We start from the raw sequence: 26432 nt of genomic DNA, 5'->3' as shown, positions 1-26432 counted from the left end.
AATACATAAAACTATTGTATCGTAAAAAAAATGCATCTAGATTTTTATTATTTAAAGATACACCGTCGATTGTGTTACGAGACACTAGTGTGGTTACGAGAGATAAAACCATTTAGGGAGTTTAAAAAAAAAAAAAAAAAATTACCCGCCCGACAGAATGTGTGGTTTTACAGCCATCGTGGGAGAAATTTTACCGGAAATTTACGATGAAAAAAATGATTTTTAATATCCTTTTGCATATATATGTGTGTATATATATATACGCTGACGACATTCAAAATACTATTTCAAATTTTACTATGTAATTGAAAAGAGAGAGAGAGAGAGAAAAATTCCATGTAATTATTTTTTTTTATGTTTTATTATTATAATGTTTTTAATTTTAATAATTGTAGAGATTCATCTAAAGTGGTTGAATTAATTTAAAACAGTTAAATATGGAAAAAAGTCTTTACCTGAAACAACTAAAAATTTCACTACATTAGCGAAATGAAAATTGAATTCAATTAAAATTGAAGCAACTAAATAACTTTCGTTATTTTAGAGAAAATTTGTCACTGTTCCAGGTAAAGTTTTTTTTACATGTAACATAATGAAATTATTTAAAAATAATTTAATTAGTTTAAAATATTAAAAATTATTAAATTAGTTTAAAATATTAAAAATTATTAAATTAGTTTAAAAGATTGAAAATAATTAAATAAGTTTAAAATATTAAAATTATTCAAAAATAGTGAAATTAATGTGAAATATTAAAAATATTCAAAAATTGTTAAATAAATTTAAAATAGTTCAATTACAATATACAGAAACTAAATGAAAATTGGGTTAAATTGTGATAGAAACAAAAACAATTCTGAGGGTTTTTTTTTTTTTTTTATACTTTAAATGAACTGAAAAGAAATAAGTTTCACGAAAAATCAATTATTCCTTTGTTCCTCTCTTGAGACTGGAAAAAAGCGCATTTGGTTTGGGGTGAAAAAAAATAGAATATCGGAAACGAATGGTTCTTCTCCTTCTGGTAATGACGCCTTTAAAGCCAGCTATATGAAAACTAGTTAATTAACATCGCAATTCATTATGTGAAAAACATTGCTTTTAAGAGACGAATTTGAGACGATTTGTGAGAGAAAACGGAAATTCAATTATTTTTCTTAATTCGAAGGAAAAAAAATTTTTCTTTCTCTAAAGTAATTAAATGACAAAAGAAAAACAATAATGGAACATTTTTATATTGAGAGAATTTTCATTTAGTAGAATTTTCATATCGTAGAATTTATAACATTTATAAAATTTCATTAGGGAAGTTTTATTGTAAATTTTTCTTTTTCAACTTATTTTTATTTCGTTTCATAAAAATTGAGATAAATAGAAAATTCCCTCTTTATGAAAATTCATAATAAAGCATTAAATTTCTGCTAAATAATTTTTAAAAAAAATATTTTAATTTAGAAAATAAAGTTAGAGAAAGTAAATAAATTTAGAAAATGATTTTAAAAAGAAAATTTAGAAAATTTAGAAAAATTAAATAATTTATAATTTAAATTAAGAAAAAATTTTTTTAGTTCTAAATTGATAATGGAAAATTATTATCTGCGATTTTTTAATAGAAAAGAGAATAATTTTTTTATCTTTAAAAATAAAAGAATAGAAAAATATTTTTTTTTAATAAAGAAAAAATTAAAAACAATAAAAGAAATTGTAAATTAATAAGATATGAAAAAAATGTTTAGGAAGATATTTTTCAGGTTGTTATGAAAATAATTCGAGAATTTTGCTTTATATTATTATATAGATTTATGTGAGGGGTGAATTTGCAATTTATGCGCATATATATATATATATATATATATATATATATATATATATATATATATATATATTTATATAATTAAATAAATGAGTTCCGTGTGGTTTGACTATATATGTATATAGATTATAATAATTACATTGAGAACAATACATTACTTGAATTATTTCTCGTGAATGTTCGTTAGTCTTTTTAGTGCTGCAATTTGCAAAGTCATGGGAAAAATATTGGACCATTAATTATTACTGAAGAGAACTTCATCATTCAAGATGTGAAACATTTGTTTTATATGACATTCCCGAATTAGAATTTTAAATTCTCCGAAAAATGGTCATTAATCATTTTTAATTCCTATGCCACTTTAAATTTTAAATTAAATTCAATTTTTATTCATTAATTTTCTAACTTTAATTTTCATTAATTAATTGATTAATTCATTTCTAGAGTTTTATAATTATTAAATTTTTATTCATTAAACTCAATTTTTTCTAATTGAACTAGATTTTTATTAATGAAACTAAATTTTAATTGAACTAAATTTTTATTGGTTAGAAAATTTCAATCAATTCAACTACATATTTATTAATTGAACTAAATTTTCATTAAATAAATTGAATTAAAATTTAATGAATTAAAATAATTAGAATAAATTTAAATGAATTAATTAAATTGCAATTAATTGATTAAATGTTAACTAATTAATTTATTTAATTTTCATTAAATAAATTGAATTAAAATTTAATGAATTAAAATAATTAAGATAAATTCTAATGAATTAATTAAATTGTAATTAATTGATTAAATGTTAACTAATTAATTTATTTATTTTATTTATTGAAATATTTGGTCAGATTTCATAACTTTTTGAAATTATAAAAATAAATTTTAATAAATTACATTAAAAGTAAATTTTTCATTTATCAGAAGAAAATTAAAATGTAATTTTCCCTTTGAGTTTCGTAAAAGTTAGCATTGCTTAATTAATTTCGAAACAAAGGACTCATCTTGAATAATGAGTTTCTTTGACGAAAAATTAATGAAATTAATTGATTTAAAAAACAATGATAAAAGGAATCAAAGAAGATGTGAGCGAAACGTTTGCGGTCATTAAGCTTTGCTTTTAGCCCAGTTTTACATTGAGGTTTTCAAATCCTTTCATAACTCTTGCTTTCATTTCGTTTCGAGTCAAAGAACCAATTTTCAAGGTGGCAATTAAATTAACACGTATGTAATTACTAATAAAGAAATTTTATTTTAAAAATATTCGCTGTCTTGTGGGCGGACAATTACTAACAGTGAGAATTAGAGATTAAAATTAAACGAATTTTTTACATTTACAAATTTTTCACATTCATTTTTTTCTTAGAAAACAATTTTTTTTTTAATAAAATTAAATTTCAGTTCATTTAAAGAATGAAAAAATCCTAGAATTTTAAAAATGAAATAATATTTTAACTAAATAATTACCAAGTGGAGATATTTATTAAAAATGAATATAAAAAAATTTTCATTGAAATAATTATATAAATATTTATTTCCATAAATATTTACATAATTATTTTTGATGAATTTTTTAATAAATTGATTTTTCAAAAAAAATTTCACCTGTGGGAATAATATTTATTTTATTTCACATACATGGGAAAATCTGTGGCATTTTGAATGCAATTTCGTCGCATTTGATTTTTGTCTGGGTCAACTTATTATTCTCGGACTATATATATATATATATATACACACATAAATATATATACATATGGAATGCAAATTTAATTATTCTATGTTAACGCTAGAGTAATTGCAATTTGAAAATGTGCAGCAATTCGTAAAACCGATGAGAATTATTCCCACTTTAATTTTTGGTTCAAACTTGCAAATGAAGCAAATAGAATTTTATCATTATCGTGAGAAAAAATAATTAATTTCCCATATGTTCCTTTGTTGCGGGAAAATATTTTCAATTATTCTATATAATAATAATTTTTATTAAAATTCTTTGAATCTTGCTCGAACATAAATATATATAAAACACATGAATACAGTGACACACAAATACATTAATTTTTTTTAACAAAATATAAATTTTTGTTTTTGGTGAAAAACAATATAAAAAAAGATCTCTCTTTCTCTGGTGAAATTGAAAGTTTGCATTATCTATTTTTTATTGGAAAAGGAAATATTTTTTATTTTAGAAAAGAAAATTTTATTTAAAAAAAAAATCAAAAATTGTAAATAAAAATTAAGTACGAGTCATGTAAAAATTAATAAGATTGTTATTGAATTATTAGGGAAATAATAATTGTGATTACATAAATATAGTAATTATATAATAATAACAACTATTAAATGATAATTAATGTTAAATAAAAAATAAATATTTTTTATTTTACTAATAGAAATCCCAATTTTTTTGATCTAATCAAATGTAATTATTATTATTTACAATCGTAATGGGGTTTCAATATATTTCAACGATTATAATTAGTCAAAAATAATTAATTTTAATAATTGAAAACAATCTGTAGTAATTAGTATAATTTAACAGTTAAAATTTTTATAATTGAAAATAATAATTACAATATTATAATAATTATTATTAAATAATAATTAATAAACAAGTAAAATAACATTTATTATTCTAATTCTTAAATTAGAAAAATATCTTTAATTTTGAGGAATACTTTTTTTTGGTTGTTAATTAAAAAAAAAGCCATAGAGTGATCAGTGTGTATTGATTTGTACCACTTTTGTACAAATTATCAAGTAGAATCGATTTCAATTTTCAAATTCACGATTATACCAAACAAACACGCGAATTTATTCACGGAAAATTAATACCATAAATTAAGTTTCTATTATAAGGACAAATTTCATGAAAGCTTTTATAAATTATTTCAAATAATATAATGCAAATTATAAAAATTTACGCGAATGCCATTTTTATATCAAATTAAGTTTCAATTATTATAATTACTGTCAATTGTTTTCAATTTGTATAATTGTGAAAAATTATTTTCAGCTAATTATAATAATTAAAGTATATTGAAATAAAATTACGATTGTAAATAATTATAATGATAATTCTTCTTTTAGTTCAAAATTGTATTAGTACAATTACTAATCAAATTGCAATTTGTATTTAGCGAAATAAAAAAACAAATTTAATTGTTTATTCCTCTCCCCTCCCCACTATGAATAAAAAAAAGAGCAAACGAAGAGAACTAATATTTAAAATGATAGATCCTCCCACCAATAATAAAGGCGGAAAAAAATATTTCTTTGAATGCCACTTGAAGGAGGAAATCTTTTATTCAAAAGAATTCTCGTCTTTCCTGGAGGAAAAGTAAAAAATAGATTTGACATTTTATCAAATGGGTTAACCATTTCATTAGTAGAAGTGATTTCTTTTTTTGTTAATAAAAAAAAAAGAAAACGGAAAAAGGAAGCGCTTGGACATTATATATAATTAAATGACATTTATTAAAATAAAATATTCCTCAGTTATTTTCCCTTTTATACATATTTACTTATTACTTCTACATTTACATTTATTAATTTTTGAATTCATTACTTATTTTCTTTAAAAGGAAAAATAGTTTTTTATTAGGGGAATTTTTATTCACAATAACTAAATCTTTTTGCCAAATAAGTAATTACTTTTTTGTACTTTTTTTACTCTTTGTTTTTTTCTTCTATATTTATACTGTTTTCTGTTTCTTTCTCATTATTTTTATTATTTCCTAGTAGTAAATTTTTATAATTTTCCTTTTTGTATTTTTAATTTTATTTATTTTTATGAATATTTTACTTTCGATAGTTATTCATTTAAAAATATACGAGCGAAAAGCCCCTTCCGTACAATTATATTTGTATTTTTTGTATTTTTTGTTTCATAAAATTTGAATTTCGCGCAAAAATAATTCTGTCCGTTGCCGCCTAGAGGGCATAAAAATTCGCTCGTAAACGAGATAAATAGGAACCTTTAATTTTTATAATTTTCCTTTTTGTATTTTTAATTTAGTAAATTAATAATTTAATTTATAATTAATTAATTAATATAATTTATATAATTAATTAATATAATTTAATTGAATTTATAATTTATTTTTTTTTAAATTATATTCAAAATTCAGTTATATAATGATAAAATATTGTTTTTTCTCCTATTAATTTTATAATAATAATCTAATGATTTATTATATGAAAATAAATTATAATTATAATTTATTAATAAATTAATAATAAATTAATATTGATAAAATGTATTTAATTTTTTCTACAGAAAAAAATTATAGATCTTTTTATAAATTGATTCAAATAACTGAATTTTTTTTCTAGTATTTAATAAATATTTACTTAAAACAAATAATTTTTATTGAAGTCGAATAAATGGCACTTGTTATAAATATTGAAATTATTGATTTAAATAAATTTCCATAAATTGTAATAAATAGTTGATTCAAGTAAATATTTGTTTAAATATTTATTTATTAATAAAAATAGTTATTAATTAAAGTATTTTTTACTAATAACATTTATTAGTAATAGTATTTTTTTTACTATGTTTATTGACTATATTTACTTGTCCATTAGGACAAATAATCGTTTATTTGAATCAAATCATTTTTTTCATTAATATTATTATTTTTAATGTTGTTATTATTTTTTTTTTACAAAACAAGTATAGGAGAGGAAAAAATGGAAGTATTATTATTATTATTATTATTTTATTATTATTGTTGTTATTGTTTATAATTTTTAGCATACGTTAAATAATTTTTACATGACCTCATACTAATTGAATAGCAATTGAATAAAAATAAATTTCTAATTCTCGGCGAAGAGAAAAAAAAGGGAATAAGAGAAAAAGAAGGAAAAAATGCGAAATTGTCTCGCTTCAGAAAGTTCAATTGAAAATTATGATTCCGCAGCCTAGCCAGTGTGATTTTGAATTCGCGAATGCCTTGCACAGTGGAACTTCAATTTCCTTCATCTTTCTGACAATACAAAAGCGAGACGACTGTAATTTGCCCTTCCACCAACTGCAATTGCACGAAATTGCATCTGGCTCTAGGCTTCGGAATGTATGAAATTGTTGGTAGAACAAAGTAGAGAGAAAAAGAGAGAGAAAGAGAGGGAGAAAGTTGGTTAAAACGAAAAGAGAAAAGATATATCATATCTCTCTCTATTATATATATATAGTTAGTGTGAATTAACCGAACCTAAGGTGTCATAATATAACGAGAGTTGCTTTTATGAATAATGCATAGCAAAAGGAACATCAGGAGTCTGTACAAGGGCATCCACTTCAAATAAACCAGGCAAGACAAAAATTCAATATTAAGTATCATCCTAAAAAGCTCTTGACAGCTAGACCTCTCGTTTTCACCCCAATAACGATTTGTTACCCCAAAAACCAAACCCCCCCCCCACACACCCCCTACTGCCCTTCTTCTTTTTTTGCTCCAATTTTTTGTAAATTTCATCAGTGCTTCTTGTTGATGTTGTTCTCCTTAATTTGAAAAAGATTTTCTTTTTATTTGAGATACAAGCGTGAAAATTTTACTTTTTATTTCTAATTTTTGAATTTTTTCTTTAACATTATTTTTACATTGAAAAGAAATTTAATGAAATATTTTTAATTTAATTTAGTTAATTTAACAAAATGTTTTGTTTTCTTGTTTTTGTACATTTGAATTTCGCGCCATTAATTTCAAAAATTTCCGCCTAGATGGCATGAAAGTTCACTCGCAAGCGAGATTCAACGGATTGTAATTAGTCCTTTAAAATTCTGTTATTTTCTATTTTAATAATTATTATTCTTACTATTATTTTTACAAACCTTTATTTATTAATAACAATAGTTATTCATAAAAGTATTTATTAGTAATATATTAATACTATTTATTAGTAATAGTATTTTTTACTATGTTTATTAATAACATTATTTTTTAATAAAAGTACTAATTTCTAATAATATTTATTAGTTACATTATTTTTTACTAACCTTTGTTTATTAATAATAATAGTTATTAATAAAAGTATTTATTACTAATAAAATTTATTGAAAATAGTAATTCACCAATTATTAATATTGTAAACAATTTTTAAAAATTATTACTTAAATTATTATTTAAAAATTATTAAATAGTTCTTAATAATAATAAACTAAAAAAATTTTCTGTTACATTTATTTCATCGTAAAATTATTCGGAAACATCAAAAACTTCTTTTTTTTTAAATAAATATTTAATTAATATTATTTTTCCACAGCAATTAAGAATTTCAAAAATTTCAAATTCAAATCTCTTTAAATTCAATAATTTATAAGAATATTTTTATAAAACATGAAGACAGCGATTGCTCCAAGTCGAAGACTCGGAGTGATCGATTTCTTCATGTTTTATAATAATTAAAGTTGACCGAGTGATAAAATCATTATTTTATATTATAAGAAAATTGTAAACTCTAACTTCTTCAAAATTGTTTTCATCATTTCAATCCAATTATTATTTTTTAGAATTTTTAACTATTTTTTATGAAAATAATTGAATTCCTTAAAAAAAATTTTATTATTTCTGAAAATAATTGAATTATTGCAAAGAAATTTATAAAAAATTTTCGTAAATATTTGAATTCATGTCAAATTTTTATTATTTATATATAAAAATAATTAAATTTTTGCGTACAATTTTAGTAAATTTTTTTTTTAAATAATTGAATTCTTTTTGGGAAATTTTATTAAAATAGTAGATAATTGAAAATCATTGAAATGAGAAAAATTTTTGAAAATAATTGAATTTAGAACAAGAAAAATTATTGACATTTTTGAAAATAATTGAACTTTAGGGAAGAATTTTGTTATTTATAAAAATAATTGGGGTTTTGACGAGAATTTTTTTCAAATTTTGAAGACCATTGAATTTTATTACTTTTGAAAATAATTGAATTTCTGCAATTATTTATAATTTCTGCAAAATTCAATTTTTTTTAGTGTTTTCAACAGACATTTGAATTAAAAAATTTTATTTTAAATTTACAACCTTTCTATTACATGTCGCTTGTGAGAGAACTTTCATGCCATTTAGGCCGAAATTCACAGAATTTAAATTTACTGAAATAATTTTTTAAAATTTTTAAAATTTTAAATGAATTTTCAGTTTTAGGCAAAAATGATTTTTTTATGATTAGAATCTTAAGTTTTTATTTGTTTAATAACTAAATCGAGACAAGAAAATAATATTGTTCTTAAAAATTTATTCAGTTGTCATTAAAAAATAAATCGTTGCATTTTTTCTCGGCCAACGAAAATTAATAATTAATATTAATTTTCTATTATTTTCAAAAATACTGGATGGATTCTGGATGGAATTATCAATTTTTATTAATATTAATTTTAATAAATAATAAAATAGTAAATAGTACATTAAAAATCAGTGAGTGATAAATTAGTAGTAATAAACATAGTAAATAATAAATTGAAAAAAAGTGAATAAAATAAATTAAAAAATAGTAAAAAAATAAATTAAAAAATGAGAAGTTAAATTAAAATTGAAATTATAAGTAGAAAGTAATAAAAAAATAGAAATCAATAAATCAGTAAGTCATAAATTGAAAAATCGTGAATAATAAATCAAAAAAAAATTTATTCTCCTGTATCTCGAAACAAAGAAAATCTTTCAAATTCCCTGAGGAAAAAAAATATTAATTTATCATAGTTACGTATTTAAAAATTTTAAATTATTGAATCGATTACCACACTCTTCTCTCCCATTTATTATTGACAAGTCTCCTTTCCATAAAACTATAAGTCAACTTTCATATATATTTATTTCGAGAGTAACGACAAAAAAGGGAGCAATATATTCTTATATTTCACGTTCATGACGTGAAAGGAGAAAAAAAGAGAAAAACTGTACAAAACAAGGAATCGTAAAAAAATATTTTACTATCCAATAATTATGGAAATACATCACGTTTACAGTTGATTTATAGTTTGAATTTGGTTTAATACTTTGTCTTTGATTTTCTGTGTACAAGTATATTATTAACATTGACAGTAGTAGGTATTTTATAATTACCCTCCCCTACCCCAATAATTCAATATTTGTTTCCCCTGTTGCTCATTGAACAGACAGAAATGTATTATTGCTTTTGAGTTGTGTATCTTGCTAATTTACCCGTAATTAATTAATATAATATATATATGTTGCATTGTATAATAAAATGAAAAAAAGAAATTATATTTTAAACATAAAAGAATAATATAAAAAAAAATAAAATTTTTTTTATTAGTGTATATAAATATAGGTAAACAGATAGGAAAGTGTATTATTAAAAGAACAAAAAAAAAGCTTCTTATTTTGTTAGAGAGAGAAAAAATGGTAATTATTATTATTATATTATGTTAATTTTATTAATAGGTGAAGAAAATATAAATATCGAATTTCTATATACTATAAATATAAATATATAATTATGTATACATTTATAATGTGTATATATTTGTGTACATATAGTTACTTTGTGGTATTTTTTTCATTTACCACTTTTTTCATTTTTCTTCTCTATAAATTATCGGTGCAGAAATTGACCCATTTTTGACCTAATTAAAAATTGGTCTTTAAGCGCCTTGCCAGTATAAATTTAGGAAATTTTAGGCTCTTGCGGGTTTTATGTGGTTGTTGGTTTAGGTTTTCGCAGGTATTACAAACAATTAGTATTTTTTTACTATTATTTACTGAACGGTATTGATTTTAATTTTTACTAATCACTAGTCATTTGACTTTTGAGTGACAATTTTGCAAATCTTAATTAGCAGACTATTTTAATTACTATTTTTTACTAATTATTTAGTATTTTACCTAATTTTCTAATATTTAAAAGAAATTTGTTTAATTATTAAAATTAAAAATTTTTACATTTTACGAATTATCATTAATATTATGAAATTAATAAAAATATTAATTATTAGTAATATTACTAATTAGTAGAAGAAATACCAATGATTAGTAAAAAAATTTTTAATATGAAAAGTACTAATAAGTAAAATTCCCAATAGACAGTAAAAATATTAGTGATTAGTAATATTACTAATTGTTGGACTAATTACCTATGATTATAGTAAATATAAAAAAATTTGAAACATACGAAAGATAATTAAATACATTAATAAATAGCAAAAAGTCCTAGTGATTAGTAAAAATAGTAGTTACTATTTTTACAAATAGTAAAAATTGTATCGATTAGTAAAACTAGTAAGAAATAGTAAAAAAAAATTGGTTATTTAGTAACCGTAGAAACACAGATACTAAAATACTAACACGTTGTGAAACTACCAAAAGATTGTAATAATAGTGAAAATTAGTAATAATATTAAAATCTGAAAGTACGAAGAAAAGTAAAATTAGTAAAAGAATAGAAATACCGGAAAGTAGTAAAATTTTGGAAAAAATAAAAATAGCAAAGAATAGTACAATTACCAAAAGATTCAAATTTGAAAAAATAGTAAAATTACTAAAAAAAAAATACAAATTCCGAAGAATAGTAAAATTAGGAACAAAAATATAAGAATACGAATGAATAGTAAAAGTATTAAAAAATAGGAAAAATTAGTAAAAGTACCAAAAAATAGTAAATTTATGAAAAAAATAAAAATGCTAAATAATAGTCAAATTTTCAAAAGAAAAAATACAAATTCCAAAAAATTTTAATTAGCAAAAATAATAAAAATATGAAAAATTAGTAAAAGTACTAAAACAAACTAAAAATTAGTAAAAAATGCCAAAGAATAGTAAAAGTATTAAAAAATTTGAAAAATTAGTAAAAGTACAAAAAAATAATCAATTTATGAAAAAAATATAAATTCTAAAGAATAGTCGAATTTCCAAAAAGAAAAATACAAATTCCAAAAAATAGTAAAATTAGCAAAAAATAATAAAAACATGAATAATTAGTAAAAGTACTAAAACAAACTAAAAAATAGTAAAAATGCCAAAGAATAGTAAAAGTATTAAAAAATTTGAAAAATTAGTAAAAGTACCAAAAAATAATCAATTTATGAAAAAAATATAAATTCTAAAGAATAGTCGAATTTCCAAAAAGAAAAATACAAATTTCAAAAAATAGTAAAATTAGCAAAAAATAATAAAAACATGAATAATTAGTAAAAGTACTAAAACAAACTAAAAAATAGTAAAAATGCCAAAGAATAGTAAAAGTATTAAAAAATCTGAAAAATTAATAAAAATGCAAAAAATAGAATTACTATAAAAATAGTAAAATTAGTAAAAAGAAAATACCAAAGAATAGTCAAATTCCAAAAAATAGTGAAATTAGCAAAAATAATAAAACTTTTAAAGAATAGTAAAAGTAAAAGTACTAAAAAATTCTAAAACTTAGTAAAAATTCCAAAGAATAGTAAAAATAAGTAACAATACTATCCAAATAAAAATAACTTGTTACTAAAGAATTTTAGTAAAAGTACTGTAAAAATTTTACAAACAGAAGAATATTTAGTTAATGGTAAATTTTAACTAAGTAAAACATTAAAAGAGAGGAAATTATGTATAAAGTTCAAAAATATTTAATATTAAATTAATATTTAAAATTATAGACCAAATTTTTTTCGAACAGAAATAACATTCTCGTTCTTTTTAAAAATAATAGAATTTATAAATAATAAAATAACGTTGTTTTAAAATAATAAAATAACGTTTATTTAAAATAATAATTTTGATATTTATTAAAATAAAAAATTTTATATTGCGCATAATAATAAATTATTTACAATGTTAATAACAATAAATAAATAATATTCTCCATCACAGGTAGATAATGTACAAATCAATATTATGACATATATCAAATATACAGTATTGTTTGCTCATTAGCATACGGGATAATGAGAGTATAATACCTTATTTATTTATTTCACAGGTAGTATATTAACAGAGTTTAGTAAATTGCGTTACTTTATTGTTTTATATACATAATTAATTAATTAATTATTTAATTATTATTATTATAAAATAATGTGTAAACAAATAAGTGTTAGTTATTATTTAAAAGAAAATTGATAATAAATTGATAATATATCTAAATTGATAATAAGCTTATTGACAGCCACGTGTCAGAGGCTGTCAAACTCTGCCATCGATCTTTCATAAAGTAGTGTAAATATGGACCTTGATATCATTATAGGACATAATTGCAGTTGAATCACTATATAATGGGAATTTATTGACTATATAGTTATTGCATATAAGCTCGATAATTATATGGATTTAAGTTTAATTGGGCCAAATCTTCCACAGGTGGTTTATATCTTAGATGACAACTCTTGTGTTAATTATGATAATTAACAATATTCTCATCGTTTCACGTCTTAGTCAAAATTGCAAAAACAGTAAATAAATTTTGTCATTTTATTTATTACTTAATTTTATTATTTTATTTTTATCACAATAAATAAAATTGTTAGTTTTATTAAAAAAAAAAAAAAAAAATGTTAAAAATTAGAATATTTTTTATTTCTAAACGACAACGAACTAAATAATTTTGTTGCAAAGAAATAAAAATTGAAGAAAGAAAAGACCTTTTTTCAATTTTTTTTTTTTTTTCATCAGTTTTGATTTTTGAAAAATAATTAACACAGTAAATTTCTAATGTTTTGACGTATAAAATAAAGTAGAAAATTATTTTTCAGACAAAATTATCACCTCAATAGGAAAATGTTAAGTAATTTATTTATAGCGTGACGGTGAAAGTATATTGCACGTCTTGAAAATTGTAGAAAGCCACCTGTGGAATCGCGTGAGAAATCTTAGAAGTTCTTTGTTACTCCTACCAGTGGTTTATATTTCGAGTGTTAATACAAAGCGATTCTTAAAATGCTTGTTTTCTTATATATATACATGTGTATATATTTATACTTTTTATACTTTTGACACAAAAGTCTTCACTGGTCGGCCTTTCAATTTTAAGAAACATTCCCTCTTTATTTGCGAGGAACTCTCAAATAATATGATAAAGTTAATCACGAGAATTCAGGAATTTAGTTTTAGAGAAAAATTAATCTCGTATATAAAATTTACTTTTAGAAAAGTATCGATTAAGAAATTTTGGTTTTAGAAAAATTATAATTACTAAACAATTTCTTTTTTCTTATTGATTTCGACAATTTAGCCTTTTAGAGTTAAAAATATTCAGGAAATATTTTATTCAAAATTTAAGACAATGTTGTTTTTGGGGAAAATTATTATAGGGATAAGTAGGTTTGAAATAAAATGGAGAAAGGGATAAAAAGAAGAATTTATGATTTGTCTGATTTAGAATTTTACTACTGAAATTAAATATGTAGAACAAAATACAAAGTTTGGTCTGACTAAACATTTATTTTACTACTGAGAGGAAAAATACAGACTTATCTTTACTTATTTTTATTTTATAATAATGGTAAAGTTTATAAAGTCATTCCGTCTGACTAACATTGGTTTTTACTACTGAAACGAACAAGAAAATATTTATTAATATTTTTCGTTAATTACTTTTTATTATTTACTTATTTATTTATTTTTTAATTTTTATTCAAGATTGAATTTTATTGAAATTTATCAAATGTTTCGTCTGACTAAAAATGTGTTTTACTACTGAAATTTAATATAAAGGTACAATATTGTCTTAAATGTCTCATGTAAAAAATTGTCTTATTGACTAATTCTATTAGTTAAAAATATATTATCGCAAAATGAACAATGAACAATAATTAAAATTTATATTTTTTTAAGTTTCAATTTACATTATACGAAGAGGCAGAATAAAGTACTTTTTACTACTTTTACAGTAAAATCTCCATTGTCAACAAAAATTCCTCATCATTTCTATCAATTTTTACTACTTTCAGAGTAAATTTTACTTTTTATAAAGTAAATTTCAGTAAACAAAAATATACGAAAATGTCAATACTTCGAACGCAAGCAAAATTTACACTCGAAATGGCAAAAATTCTAAGGCAGAAATGAGAAAAAATTCCAGTTAGTTTAGGTTATACAGTTAAAAAAATTATTTGATTCAAGCAAATATTTATTTGATTTAAAAAATATTAGTTGATTCAAGTAAATATTTTATTGATTTAAAAAAAAACTAATTTGATTCAAGTAAATATTTATTTGATTTTAAAAAAACTCATTTGATTCAAGTAAATATTTGATTAATTTAAATAAAAACTGTTTTATGCAAGCAAATATTTATTTGATTTAAAAAATATTAGTTGATTCAAGTAAATATTTTATTGATTTAAAAAGAAACTAATTTGATTCAAGTAAATATTTATTTGTTTTTAAAAAAACTCATTTGATTCAAGTAAATATTTGATTAATTTAAATAAAAACTGTTTTATGCAAGCAAATATTTATTTGATTTAAAAAATATTAGTTGATTCAAGTAAATATTTTATTGATTTAAAAAGAAACTAATTTGATTCAAGTAAATATTTATTTGTTTTTAAAAAAACTCATTTGATTCAAGTAAATATTTGATTAATTTAAATAAAAACTGTTTTATGCAAGCAAATATTTATTTGATTTAAAAAATATTAGTTTACTCAAATAAATATTTATTTGATTTTAAAAAAACTGATTTAATTCAAGAAAATATTTATTTGATTTAAAGAAATATTAGTTGATTCAAGTAAATATTTTCTTAATTTTAAAAAACTAATTTGATTTAAGTAAGTATTTATTTGATTTAAATAAACTGATTTGATTTCAAGTAAATATTTATTTGATTTAAAAAATATTAATTGTTTGAAGTAAATATTTGATTAATTTAAATAAAAATTGCTTTATGCAAGCAAATATTTATTTAATTTAAAAAATATTAGTTGATTCAAGTAAAAATGTTATTGTTTTTAAAAAACTAATTTCATTCAAGTAAATATTTTATGGATTTAAAAAATATTAGTTGACTCAAGTAAATATTTATTTAATTTAAAAAATATTAATTGTTTGAAGTAAATATTTGATTAATTTAAATAAAAATTTTTTTTTGCAAGCAAATATTTATTTGATCCAAGTAAATATTTATTCGATTCAATTAAATATTTATTTGATTAAAATCAAAATTATTTAATTCAAGTAAATATTTATTTGCCTTAAAAAAATTATTTGATTCAGATAAATGTTTACCTGATTAAAAATTAATAATTGGATCCGCCTAATCATTGACTTAAATCAAATACTTATTTTTTTGTCATACTCCACTTTGAAAATAGCTAAAAATTACTCCACATTTTTTACCAAATATTTATATAAATTATGTAAATTTATATTTTTATAAATAAAACACAAAGTGGAAAATATTTCTTTTTCCTCTCTATACCATATATATATATTATAAATTGCATAAACGAAGAAAGTGTTAAAATCGCTGGTCACGTAAGTGATGACGATAATAAGCTTTGATAAAGAAGGTTTGTAGGGTGATGAAGAAAATCTAGGATAGTATTAGAAATAGGCCGAGATTAACGGTGACGATGTGAGATTAGGTGGGTGAAAAGCAGAAAAGGGGAGGGGAGGGGGATGAGTGGGAATGAAAAGGGGCAATGGGGTTCGTAACATCAGGGTGAGTTAGATGGATTGGCAGAAAAGAACATACGCACACAAACACACAGAGACTGAAAAGATAGATTCACCCAAAGAGTAGTTGAAATAACTTCCATTAGAGCAGATTTTTCCACCGCACCTGCTAAATTATCCGGTGGCCTAAAATACCGAAACCACTTGATCTCACCCAGCTTCTTTTTTTTTTTTTTTTCTTGTCCCCGCCCTTCTTTTATTAGTGTGTGTGAGAGAGAAACAGAAAAAAATCATTCTATTTACGATGCATTTTCATGACAATACAATGAATTTTGTGTGTAATTTTCACAATAGAAAAGGTCTCATTTTTCAACCATTTATTTTTTTTAAGTAGTTCTAATCGAAATGTACTGTGTCTCCTAAAAGGGATTTCCGCCCCCTCTCTTTACATTTTTTTCCATTGACGAAACATTTTTTTTTCTAAACAATTGAAAACTATTTTTGTTTTGTTTTATTATTAGGAATAAATATTGTGAATAAAATTATTTTATGAGAAAGTATTATATTTTTTCAAAAAATCAAATTTTTTTATATCATATTTTGATAGTATCATATTTTTCATATTAATTTTATAATAATTATAATATTATTAAAATTGTACCTAATAATTATAATTAAAATAATATTAAAAAACATTTTTTTATGTTTTTTTATTTTATGTAGTTGTATATTATGAAAGACATTATTTTATAAAAAATTACAAGAATACTTTTTTCTATAACAGTATTTTTCATAACATATTTTTTTATAAGAAGTTATATTTTTTTAAAAGAAGAAAATTATTATTAAGTCCCTTTTACAATAAATGAAATGAAATAAAATATTTATTTATGTTTTATATTTAATAAAGAACAATATATTCTGAGAAATATTATTTTGTGAAAAAAAATATTACATAATATTAGGTATAATTAATATTATCATCATTATAGAATATTCTACAATATGTAGAAAAAATATTAAATATTATTATTATTAATATAAATAATAATTTGGAAAATTATGATATTAAAAAATATATTATAAAAAATATTACTTGCTGAAAAAGTTTTATAACACATTTTTTCATAAAATAATATTTTTCATAATATAACGTTATTTCTAAAATTATAAATATAAATAAATGTTTCGTTATTAAAAATAGATTATGAAAAAATAATATATTTGAAGAAATTAATAATAATTATAACAAAATTATTTAGTATTCTATTGTTAAGGAAAAGGATAAAATAGGAAAGTTCTCTATAAGAATAAAAATTTTCGAAAACTTATATTTTTTAAATTAAAAGAATTTTTAATAAACTTTACAATGTATTTATTTATTCAAATGGTAAATAGGAAGGTGAATTTAATATATTTAATTATTATTTATTTTACTATTTATTTTACTTTTATTTTAATATTTAATAATTAAATGTCAAAGTTAAAAATAACTTCTTATAGTAACGAATAATAACCATTTGAAACAAAATATATAATGTTTTTTTTGTCATTTATTTTCAAATACATCTTTTTTCGAAAAATACGTTCCCAATTTTTTTCACCAAGAAATAAAAGAAAATAGGGTGAATGAAAAAAACTTCTCTTTTTGCTACACAACCCCCCCCCCTTATATATAGTCTAGAGATTATAAATGAGACTATTTCTACATAATATAAAAATTGACAGAGACTCTATTTTGAATAAGTAGAAAATTTCCTTTTCATTATATATAACGTATTATATAGACCTATGTATAATAAATATTGATTGATCTTTTATACTGAATTTTTTTCTTCTTGCGTGAAGAAGTGAAATTTTCTTTTTCCATTAAATTGAATTTCGACTGATGTCATATTTTTTGTTTTGAAGATTTTCATTTTTCACGCACATTTTTCATATTTCACATACAGTGAACTCAGTAGTAATCACATTCATGTAGAGTATTTTTATTATTAATATCTATATATTTGTACATATAAATGTATTTTTAGAGAAAGAAAAAAAATAGTGTGACAAAGTAAAAAAAAAAAAAAAAAAAAAAAAAAAAAAAAAAAAAAATTGGGGAATGCTATAGAGAAAATAGTGGATAATCCACTAAATGTACTTGTCAAAAGAAACTTTTCGAATTAAAACTTTCGATTTGACGAGAGGAAAGTTTTTTTGTAGTGTTTTTAGAAATTTTAGCAAAAAAGAGTAACTTTTTTTAGAGGATAAACGTAAGGGTGTTCTGTTGGAATTTTTTTCCTTTAAATGTCAATGTTTTATAAGAAAAAACAATAATTAATAAAAGTAAATTGATAAATTTAATAAAATTAATTTTTTAAGTTAATAATTCTATTAATAACTTGTACATGAATTCTACTAAATTTTAATGATTTTTAAATAGAAAGAATATAAATTTCGTGAAATAATTTTTTTAACATTATATTCAAGTACGTAAAGGTCAGTTTTTTTTTTTAAAAAAGGTCCGTAATTTGATTAAAAAAGGACAAAAAGTTCGTAAATTGTACGATATAATTTGGAAAATTTTAGAGAAATTACAAATAATTGCAAAATTTAATTATTTTCAAAAGTAATAAAATTCTTAGCAAAAATTCAATTCTGTTTAAAAATTTTTAAAAATTCTTGTCAAAATTTCAATTATCTTTATAAATAATAAAATTCTTCTTCAAAATTCAATTATTTTCAAAAATTCTAATAAAATTCTCGGCAAAATTTCAATTATTTTCAAAAATTTGCGTCAATTAAATGATTTTAAATATCTATTATTTTCTAAAAATAATAAAAATTTCACAGACATTCAATTATTTACAAATTTTTTATAAATTTCTTTGCAATATAATTAAATTTTTTTTCTAAATAATAACATTTTTACAGGGATTCAATTATTGTTCTAAATAATAAAATTCTTTTTAGGAATTTAATTATTTTCATAAATAGTAAAACTCATCGCAGAATTTTAATTATTTTTAATGAAATTTTAATCAAATTCCTCGATAAATGTAATTATTATTAAAATTTTTTATTAAAAATCGCCAAACGAATTCGATTATTTAAAAATATTTTGATAAAATTCTTTATCAGAATTCAATTTTAAGAAACATTCAAATTTTATGAAAAAAAATTGATTTAAAAAAAAATTTCAGTTAAAAATGAAATGAATTTGAAAATTCTCAAAAAACTATTTTAAAAATTAATAAAAATAATGTATTAATAGAAAAATTTTAGTTAACGCTTAAAACAAATTTAATTTTGGAGAAATTACAAATTCTTCTCCAAAATTCAATTATTTTCGAAAATTTTAATAAAATACTTGACAAAATTTCAATTATTTTCAAAAATTTACCTCAATATGTTTTTGAATATATGTATTATTTTCCATAAAATAATAAAAAATTTCGCAGAAGTTCAATTATTTTCAAATTTTTTATAAATTTCTTCGCAATATAATTCAATTTTTTTTCTAAATAATAACATTTTTACAGGGATTCAATTATTTTTCTAAATAATAAAATTCTTTTGAGGAATTTAATTATTTTCACTAAATAGTAAAACTCATCGCAGAATTTCAATTATTTTTAACAAAAATTTTAATCAAATTCCTCGATGAATGTAATTATTATTAAAAGTTTTTATTAAAAATCGTCAAACGAATTCAATTATTTTAAAATTTCTTGATAAAATTCTTTATGAGAATTCGATTTTAAAGAAACATTCAAAAATGCAATAAATTATTTTTTATATTTAAATTATTGAATTCTAGTAAAATTTTATAAAAAAAATTGATTTAAAAATTTTAAGAAACATTCAATTGATCAATAACTTATTTATTTTTGTATTTAAATAATTGAATTCTTGTTGAATTTTCTAATAAAAATTATTTAAAAATGAATTTCAGTTAAATTTTAGATAATAATTGAATATTAAAAACAATATAGCGTGAATTTTTGGAAATAATTGAATTTTAAAATGAATTTTTTCAAAAAAGTGTAATTGAATTCTTTTAAATTATTTGAAGTTTTTATTTTCTAATATATAATTGAAGAATTTACGAGTAATTGAAATTTTATAAAATTGAATATTGTACATAAATGGATTTTGAAAATTATAGAAGAACTTTTTTGAAAACTAATTGATTTAAGGGAATTTGAACCATTATGACGTCACAAATTTAGATCAAAGGCTTTAAACTAATTGTGACGTCATAATGGTTCAAATGCCCTTAAAGATAAATTTTACTGAAGAATTCTTAAAAATAATAATTGAATTGAAATTATAAAAATAATTTTAATTATTTTTAATAATATTATTTCACGAATTTAAATTCTGTTTAATTAAAATTCACTGAAATTTAGTAGAATTCATGTAGAAATTTGTATAGAATCTTTTTAGTGAAATTCTTGAGAATTTTACTAAAATTTCTATAGAATGATTCTAGTGAAATTCTATAGAACTTTTACAGCTGGGAAATATTTCTTTGGTACAAAATAAATATTTATTTAGTAGCAGTAAATATTTCTTTGGTAGAAATAAATATTTATTTGCTTCAATATTTATTTATTTAAATATGTATTTATGTAAATAGATATTTATTTAAATAGTTAATTATTTAAATATGTATTTATGTAAATAGCTATTTATTTAAATAGTTAATTATTTAAATATTTATTTATTTAAATAGTTATTTATTTAAATAGTTATTTATTTAAATATTTCTTTGGTAGAATTATATATTTATTTGACTCAAGTAAATATTTAATAATACACCGAGAAAAAAGATTGTTACGTTAACAAAAAGATTGTTAAGTATAGAACTAACAGATTTATTTGGCTGACTTAACAATTCAAATTTTTTCCAATAACAATAAATCTGTTGAGGTAAGAAAAAATTTTGTAGTAACAATAAACGAAATTTGTTATTTCTATATTAACAATTCTTTTTTATCTGTGTAGATAAATAATTTTTTATTTGAATCAAATAAATTTCTTTTCAGTGTTCAATAAATTCAACTTTGAAATTACTAAATAATTATTAGAATTAAATAATTGTTAATTACAAAAATAATATAATGCAAAATAATGAAAATAATTTTTGAAATATTTTTTGTCTTGGTCCATAAATGCACCAATTTTGGATGACACTAACGAAAGAGAATGTAATTAGAGTTAATGTCACGTATATATATATCCTAAAGCAGTAACACCCTTACGATACAAAGCACAAGGGTTTCTAGTTGATTTTGGGTGAAATTGTTAATTATTGAAATTGAAGTAGGATTAGGAGAGTTTAGTATAGGCGATGAGCCTAGCGTGCAACAATGTAGTGTGTGCTTGTGATGTGGATTTCAGCAGGCGTACTCACAGTACATCCCGGCAACAAGGGCCCAAGTCACTGAGGGTCAGGGGGGTCAGACAGGGGTGGACGGCACCTATCTCGTCGAGGCCTCATTTTGAAAAAAAAAATAACAAAATAAATTGTGCAATCGAATAATAACTGAGTCAGAAAAATAAAACAAAACTAAAAAAAAAAATCTAGAGAGAATCTGTGTTTAAAAAAAAAACTAAATAAAAAAACTAAAACTCTTAGAAAAATAATAATAAACAGAATACAGAGAGAGCCTCGTAGAAACGGATTAAGAAATTAAAAAAAAAACCCGATGCGAGGCAAAGAGAAAAAAAAGTCGTAAAAAAAAATATTTACACACACGTCTCGAAATGCACTATATAGCTTCTAAGAGAATAAAAAAATAAAAATAAAAATACTACCTGAAGTCACACACAATCAATGAAATTCTTCTATTTGCCTATTTCCGTGCCCATCGCTGATGATGATGATGATGATGTTCCACCAATGGGATATGTGACATCTGTGACCATCGTTCCGTCAACAATGTCAACAACTGCCCGTCGTCTTCATTTTAATGGCCCCGTTTGGACTATGGATTCGTGTTCAAATTCATTGACCCACATCTTAAAATACCAAAAATAAACAAACTCGACAAATTTTGGTTCTATTTTTCCAAAAAACAAAAAAAAAATAATAATAATGGAACCTTGTATTAAAAAAACAACACTAAATGTTGGCGAAATTTTTTTCCCTGGAAATCTGTAAATGAAAATGGAAAAATAAAAAAATACAAATTTTTCTTCGATGATCTACATTGCAGAGCTTATCGTATCAGCTCACATCGAATGAGAACAAGGATAGGGTGGTGCTCGTATACGGCGATCGTATACAAGTCAGGACAAAGGTAAAGGAATATGAAAGAATTTTTTTTTTCTTTGGGGCAAATATTTTTTATTCCAAGAGAGAGAGGGGAAAAAAAATTGACAATGTGGATGTGCTTATGTTTCTCTTTATATATAAAAATGCCAGTTTAGTATTTGATGTGAAGGGTATTTTATTTTTTTTATATATGGTCCATTAAATTAGTTTTATTCGACAGTTACGGTCGATTTTTATTGTTTTCAATTTGTTGATTTTTTTATATCTTTTTTTTTTTTTTTGAAAAAGTAAAATGAAGAAAAGGGGTTTGATTGGAAAAAAAACGTTTTTTTAATGGACGGAAAGTAATACGGAACAAATTGAAAAAAGTTTTTCTAACGATTGACAATTAAGGTTTTTAATTTACTGTAAATAAATATTTTTTATTGTTTTTTTTGTATCTATGCAAATATAAAAATGCTACTGAATTATTATTAGAATATTCAACATTAAATTCACTGTATATTTTATTTAAAAAATATTAAAATAACTATTTTTAATTTTGTCTGACTGGAACTGCCTTTCACTACTGAAAATAAAACTACTGAAATTACATGTCTGACTATTATTGTCTTCTACTACTGATTTTTATTAATGCTTAAAAACTGTCTGACTAAATTGATTTTTACTACTTGGTATTGGAATCAAAGGACTCGTCTGACTAAAACTGTCGTATACTACTAGAGTTAAAAATTTTAAAAAGTAAAAATAATCTCACTGGGAATTGGAAACTTCTCCGTTTACCTTTTTTTTTTTGTCTGACTAAATTATTTAATACTACTGCCATCAACATCACTGAAATTTTGAAAAATTTTATCCGTGCTATGAAAATTAGAACGAAGCTGATTGATTGACTCTTACTACTGAATTTGATTCTTGTACATTTGGCTGACTAAAAATAGCCTTTACCACTGAATTAAACTTTTTTTTCCATATTGATTAATAGCCAAAAGTGTAATTATCACTATTTTTTTGTTTTTTAAATTTTATTTGTCGCAAAGTCTTCTACAATTAAATAAATAAAAGAAATAATGAAAATGACAGAAAAGAAATAATTATTTACAAATTTTTAATTATCTTACGAATATTAATAAATTGTATATATAAATATTTATCTCATAAATATAAATTGATAATTGAATTCATTTTAATAACAAAAATTTATCTAAAAAAAATAATAATTTCCTATAATTAAAAATCTACAATTAAAAAAATTAAATATTCGTTAATTAATTTTCTTTTTTTTTGAAAAGAGGATAATTCTCTTGCGAATAAATATTAAGTTTATTAAAAATTCCATCTAATAATAATAGAAAAAAAAACCATTAAATGATTATATATCACAAAAGCAGAGATTAATTAAGTTTTTGTACTGGTATTTTTATATTGATTTCCCTCATTCACATTGTTGAGTATATTATATATAGAACCGGAATACATTTTTTCTTCTCTCTTCTCTCCAATCGAAATATGATTGACGATGGAAAAAAAGTATTTTGACAGAATTTAAATTAACTCTCTTGGTGGGGGGGGAGGGAATTTGAAGGCACACACACACACTGAATAGGAAATTAAAATTAATAAAATATTAAAGAGAAAATGAAAATAGAAAAAAAGAGAAACAACAAAGGAACGCTGATGCGTATCGTTGCTGTCTCATTTTTCGCGATTATAGCGGAGAAAAAAAATTCACTCTATAATATCGCTTTCGCCTGGCTTTTTCTGCGAGTTTAGTATTCTTCTAAGCCTTCTATATTTTTTGCACAAATTCTTTCAAGCTGGCTCAAGTTTTCTTCTTGGAAACTTTTGATTTCTTTTTTGTTTCTTTTCTTTTTTTTCCAGAGGTTTGAATAAATAAAATTAACTAATTCTCTTAATATTTCACGAAAAATTTTTTTTCTACCTAAAATAGTTACGAATTTCACTAAATTAGTTAACTTTTTAGTTCTTTCAATTAAACCTTTCGCTATGCTAGAGAAACTTTTCGCTGTTCGAGGTAAAACTTTTTTCCCGTGTTTTCTATTTTGAGTAATTTTAATATTTTGTGTAATAAATAAAATAAATGAAATTAATTAAAGTAAATAAACTAAATAAAGTAAATAAAATAAATAAAATAATTAAAATTAATTAAAGTAATTGAAATTAGTTAAATAAATTAAATAAAGTAAATAAAATAATATTAATAAATAAATAATACAAATAAAATAGAATCTTTTTTAAATAATTTATTTTTTACTTTCTTATTTCTTCGTTTTCTTTTAAATGTAATGAAAACCATTTTGCTCAAGCGCGTATTCTGTTTCGCTAATTAAATTTACAAACGTAATTATTATTATCAAATTTCAATTTATAATTTTTTAAATAATTAATTTTTTACTTTTTTTTTCTTCGTTTTCATTTAAATGTAATGAAAACCATTTTGCTTAAGCGCGTATTCTGTTTCGCTAATTAAATTTACAAACGAAATTACTATTATTAAATTTCAATTTATAATTAAAATTATTAAAATGAAAATATACTCTTAATATTCTCCCTGAATTTAAATTATGTTATAAGTAAGCCACTAATTAACAATAGTAAGATTTTAGTAAAAAAAATAAATAACAAGCAAACATAATAGTAATTTTTAACAAAAATTAGTAAATATTATTACTATTGTAAATTACTAGTTTTTAGTAATTCATATTTTAGAGAGTTGACAATATTAGCGATTTAATTAAATTATTTAATTAAAAAAAAAATTAAATTAAAAAATTTAGTAATATTAAAATTATATATAAATTATCATATAATAATATAATTATAGTCTGACTCAACTGCTTTTGACTACTTCTTGGAAAATTGTAAAAATGTTAAATTAGTCTGACTGAAACTGCCTTTTTCTACTAAAAATGAACGTTCAAACGTTTTGTCTGACTAAAAATAAACTTAACTACTTAAGCGCAAAAATTCGCTTACCTGACGAAAAATGCTTATTACTACTAATAGTAAAAATACCTAAAGATTTTTGTCTGATCTATTTTGTCTTTTACTACTCATTGTTAATTGTTTTTGGAAAAATCTGACTAAAACTGATTTTTACTTCTTTTTCGAAAATTATAAAAATAAACTTATTTTGTCTGATTAGAAGTTCCTTTCACTACTAAAAATAAAAATTGCAAGTTTGCAGTTTTTAAAACAAAATGAAACTCCTGCCTTTAACGATATTTAGTTTAAAATTTTTTGTCTGACTAACGGTGACCTCAACTACTTAAACATAAAATTTTTCTTGTCTGACTAAACGTGACCTCAACTACTTAAACATAAAATTTTTCTTGTCTGACTAAACATGACCTCAACTACTTAAACATAAAATTTTTCTTGTCTGACTAAACATGACCTCAACTACTTAAACATAGAATTTTTGTCTTGACGGGATAAATAAAAATTATCATAATAATATAATATTAGTATGGTTGTAATAAAATTAAAATTGAATTAAAATAAAATATAATAAAAAATTATAAATATACTTTTAAGCAAAAAAATAAAATATAATTATAATTGTAAGCGTAAAAAAATATTTTTAAAAAATGTCAAACACAATAGATAAATAATTAATACAAGAAAAGGAAAATGTTTAATTCTTTTTGAAAAAATTAAATTAATTTTTATATTTATTTCATTATTTTGAAATATGGGAAGAGTTTGAGCCAGCACGAAATTTCTAGACAGGAACGCATGCTTCTTACATGATAAT

General features: G+C 21.0%; 1 protein-coding gene across 5 annotated transcripts in view; it reads left to right on the top strand.

Moving 5' to 3' along the window:
* LOC122509320 (potassium voltage-gated channel protein Shal) overlaps positions 1–26432 on the top strand; it is a 219543-nt gene that overhangs the window by 179529 nt on the left and 13582 nt on the right. Inside the window, exon 5 of one of the 5 annotated variants that reach the window (XM_043623282.1) lies at positions 22596–22679. The exons of 1 other annotated variant lie outside the window; for it this stretch is intronic. In XM_043623282.1, coding sequence (XP_043479217.1) covers positions 22596–22679 — 84 coding nt within the window. Of the gene's footprint in view, positions 1–7080; positions 7132–21777; positions 22680–26432 lie in introns of all 5 variants that reach the window. 3 more of the 5 variants (XM_043623283.1, XM_043623287.1, XM_043623286.1) reach the window with 3 other exon arrangements.

This window comes from Leptopilina heterotoma, unplaced genomic scaffold, assembly GCF_015476425.1.
Source record: "Leptopilina heterotoma isolate Lh14 unplaced genomic scaffold, ASM1547642v1 Lhet_60, whole genome shotgun sequence".
Taxonomy (NCBI): Eukaryota; Metazoa; Arthropoda; class Insecta; order Hymenoptera; family Figitidae; genus Leptopilina; species Leptopilina heterotoma.
The sequence above is the reverse complement of the archived record's forward strand: the minus strand, read 5'-3'. Positions and strand labels throughout refer to the sequence as shown.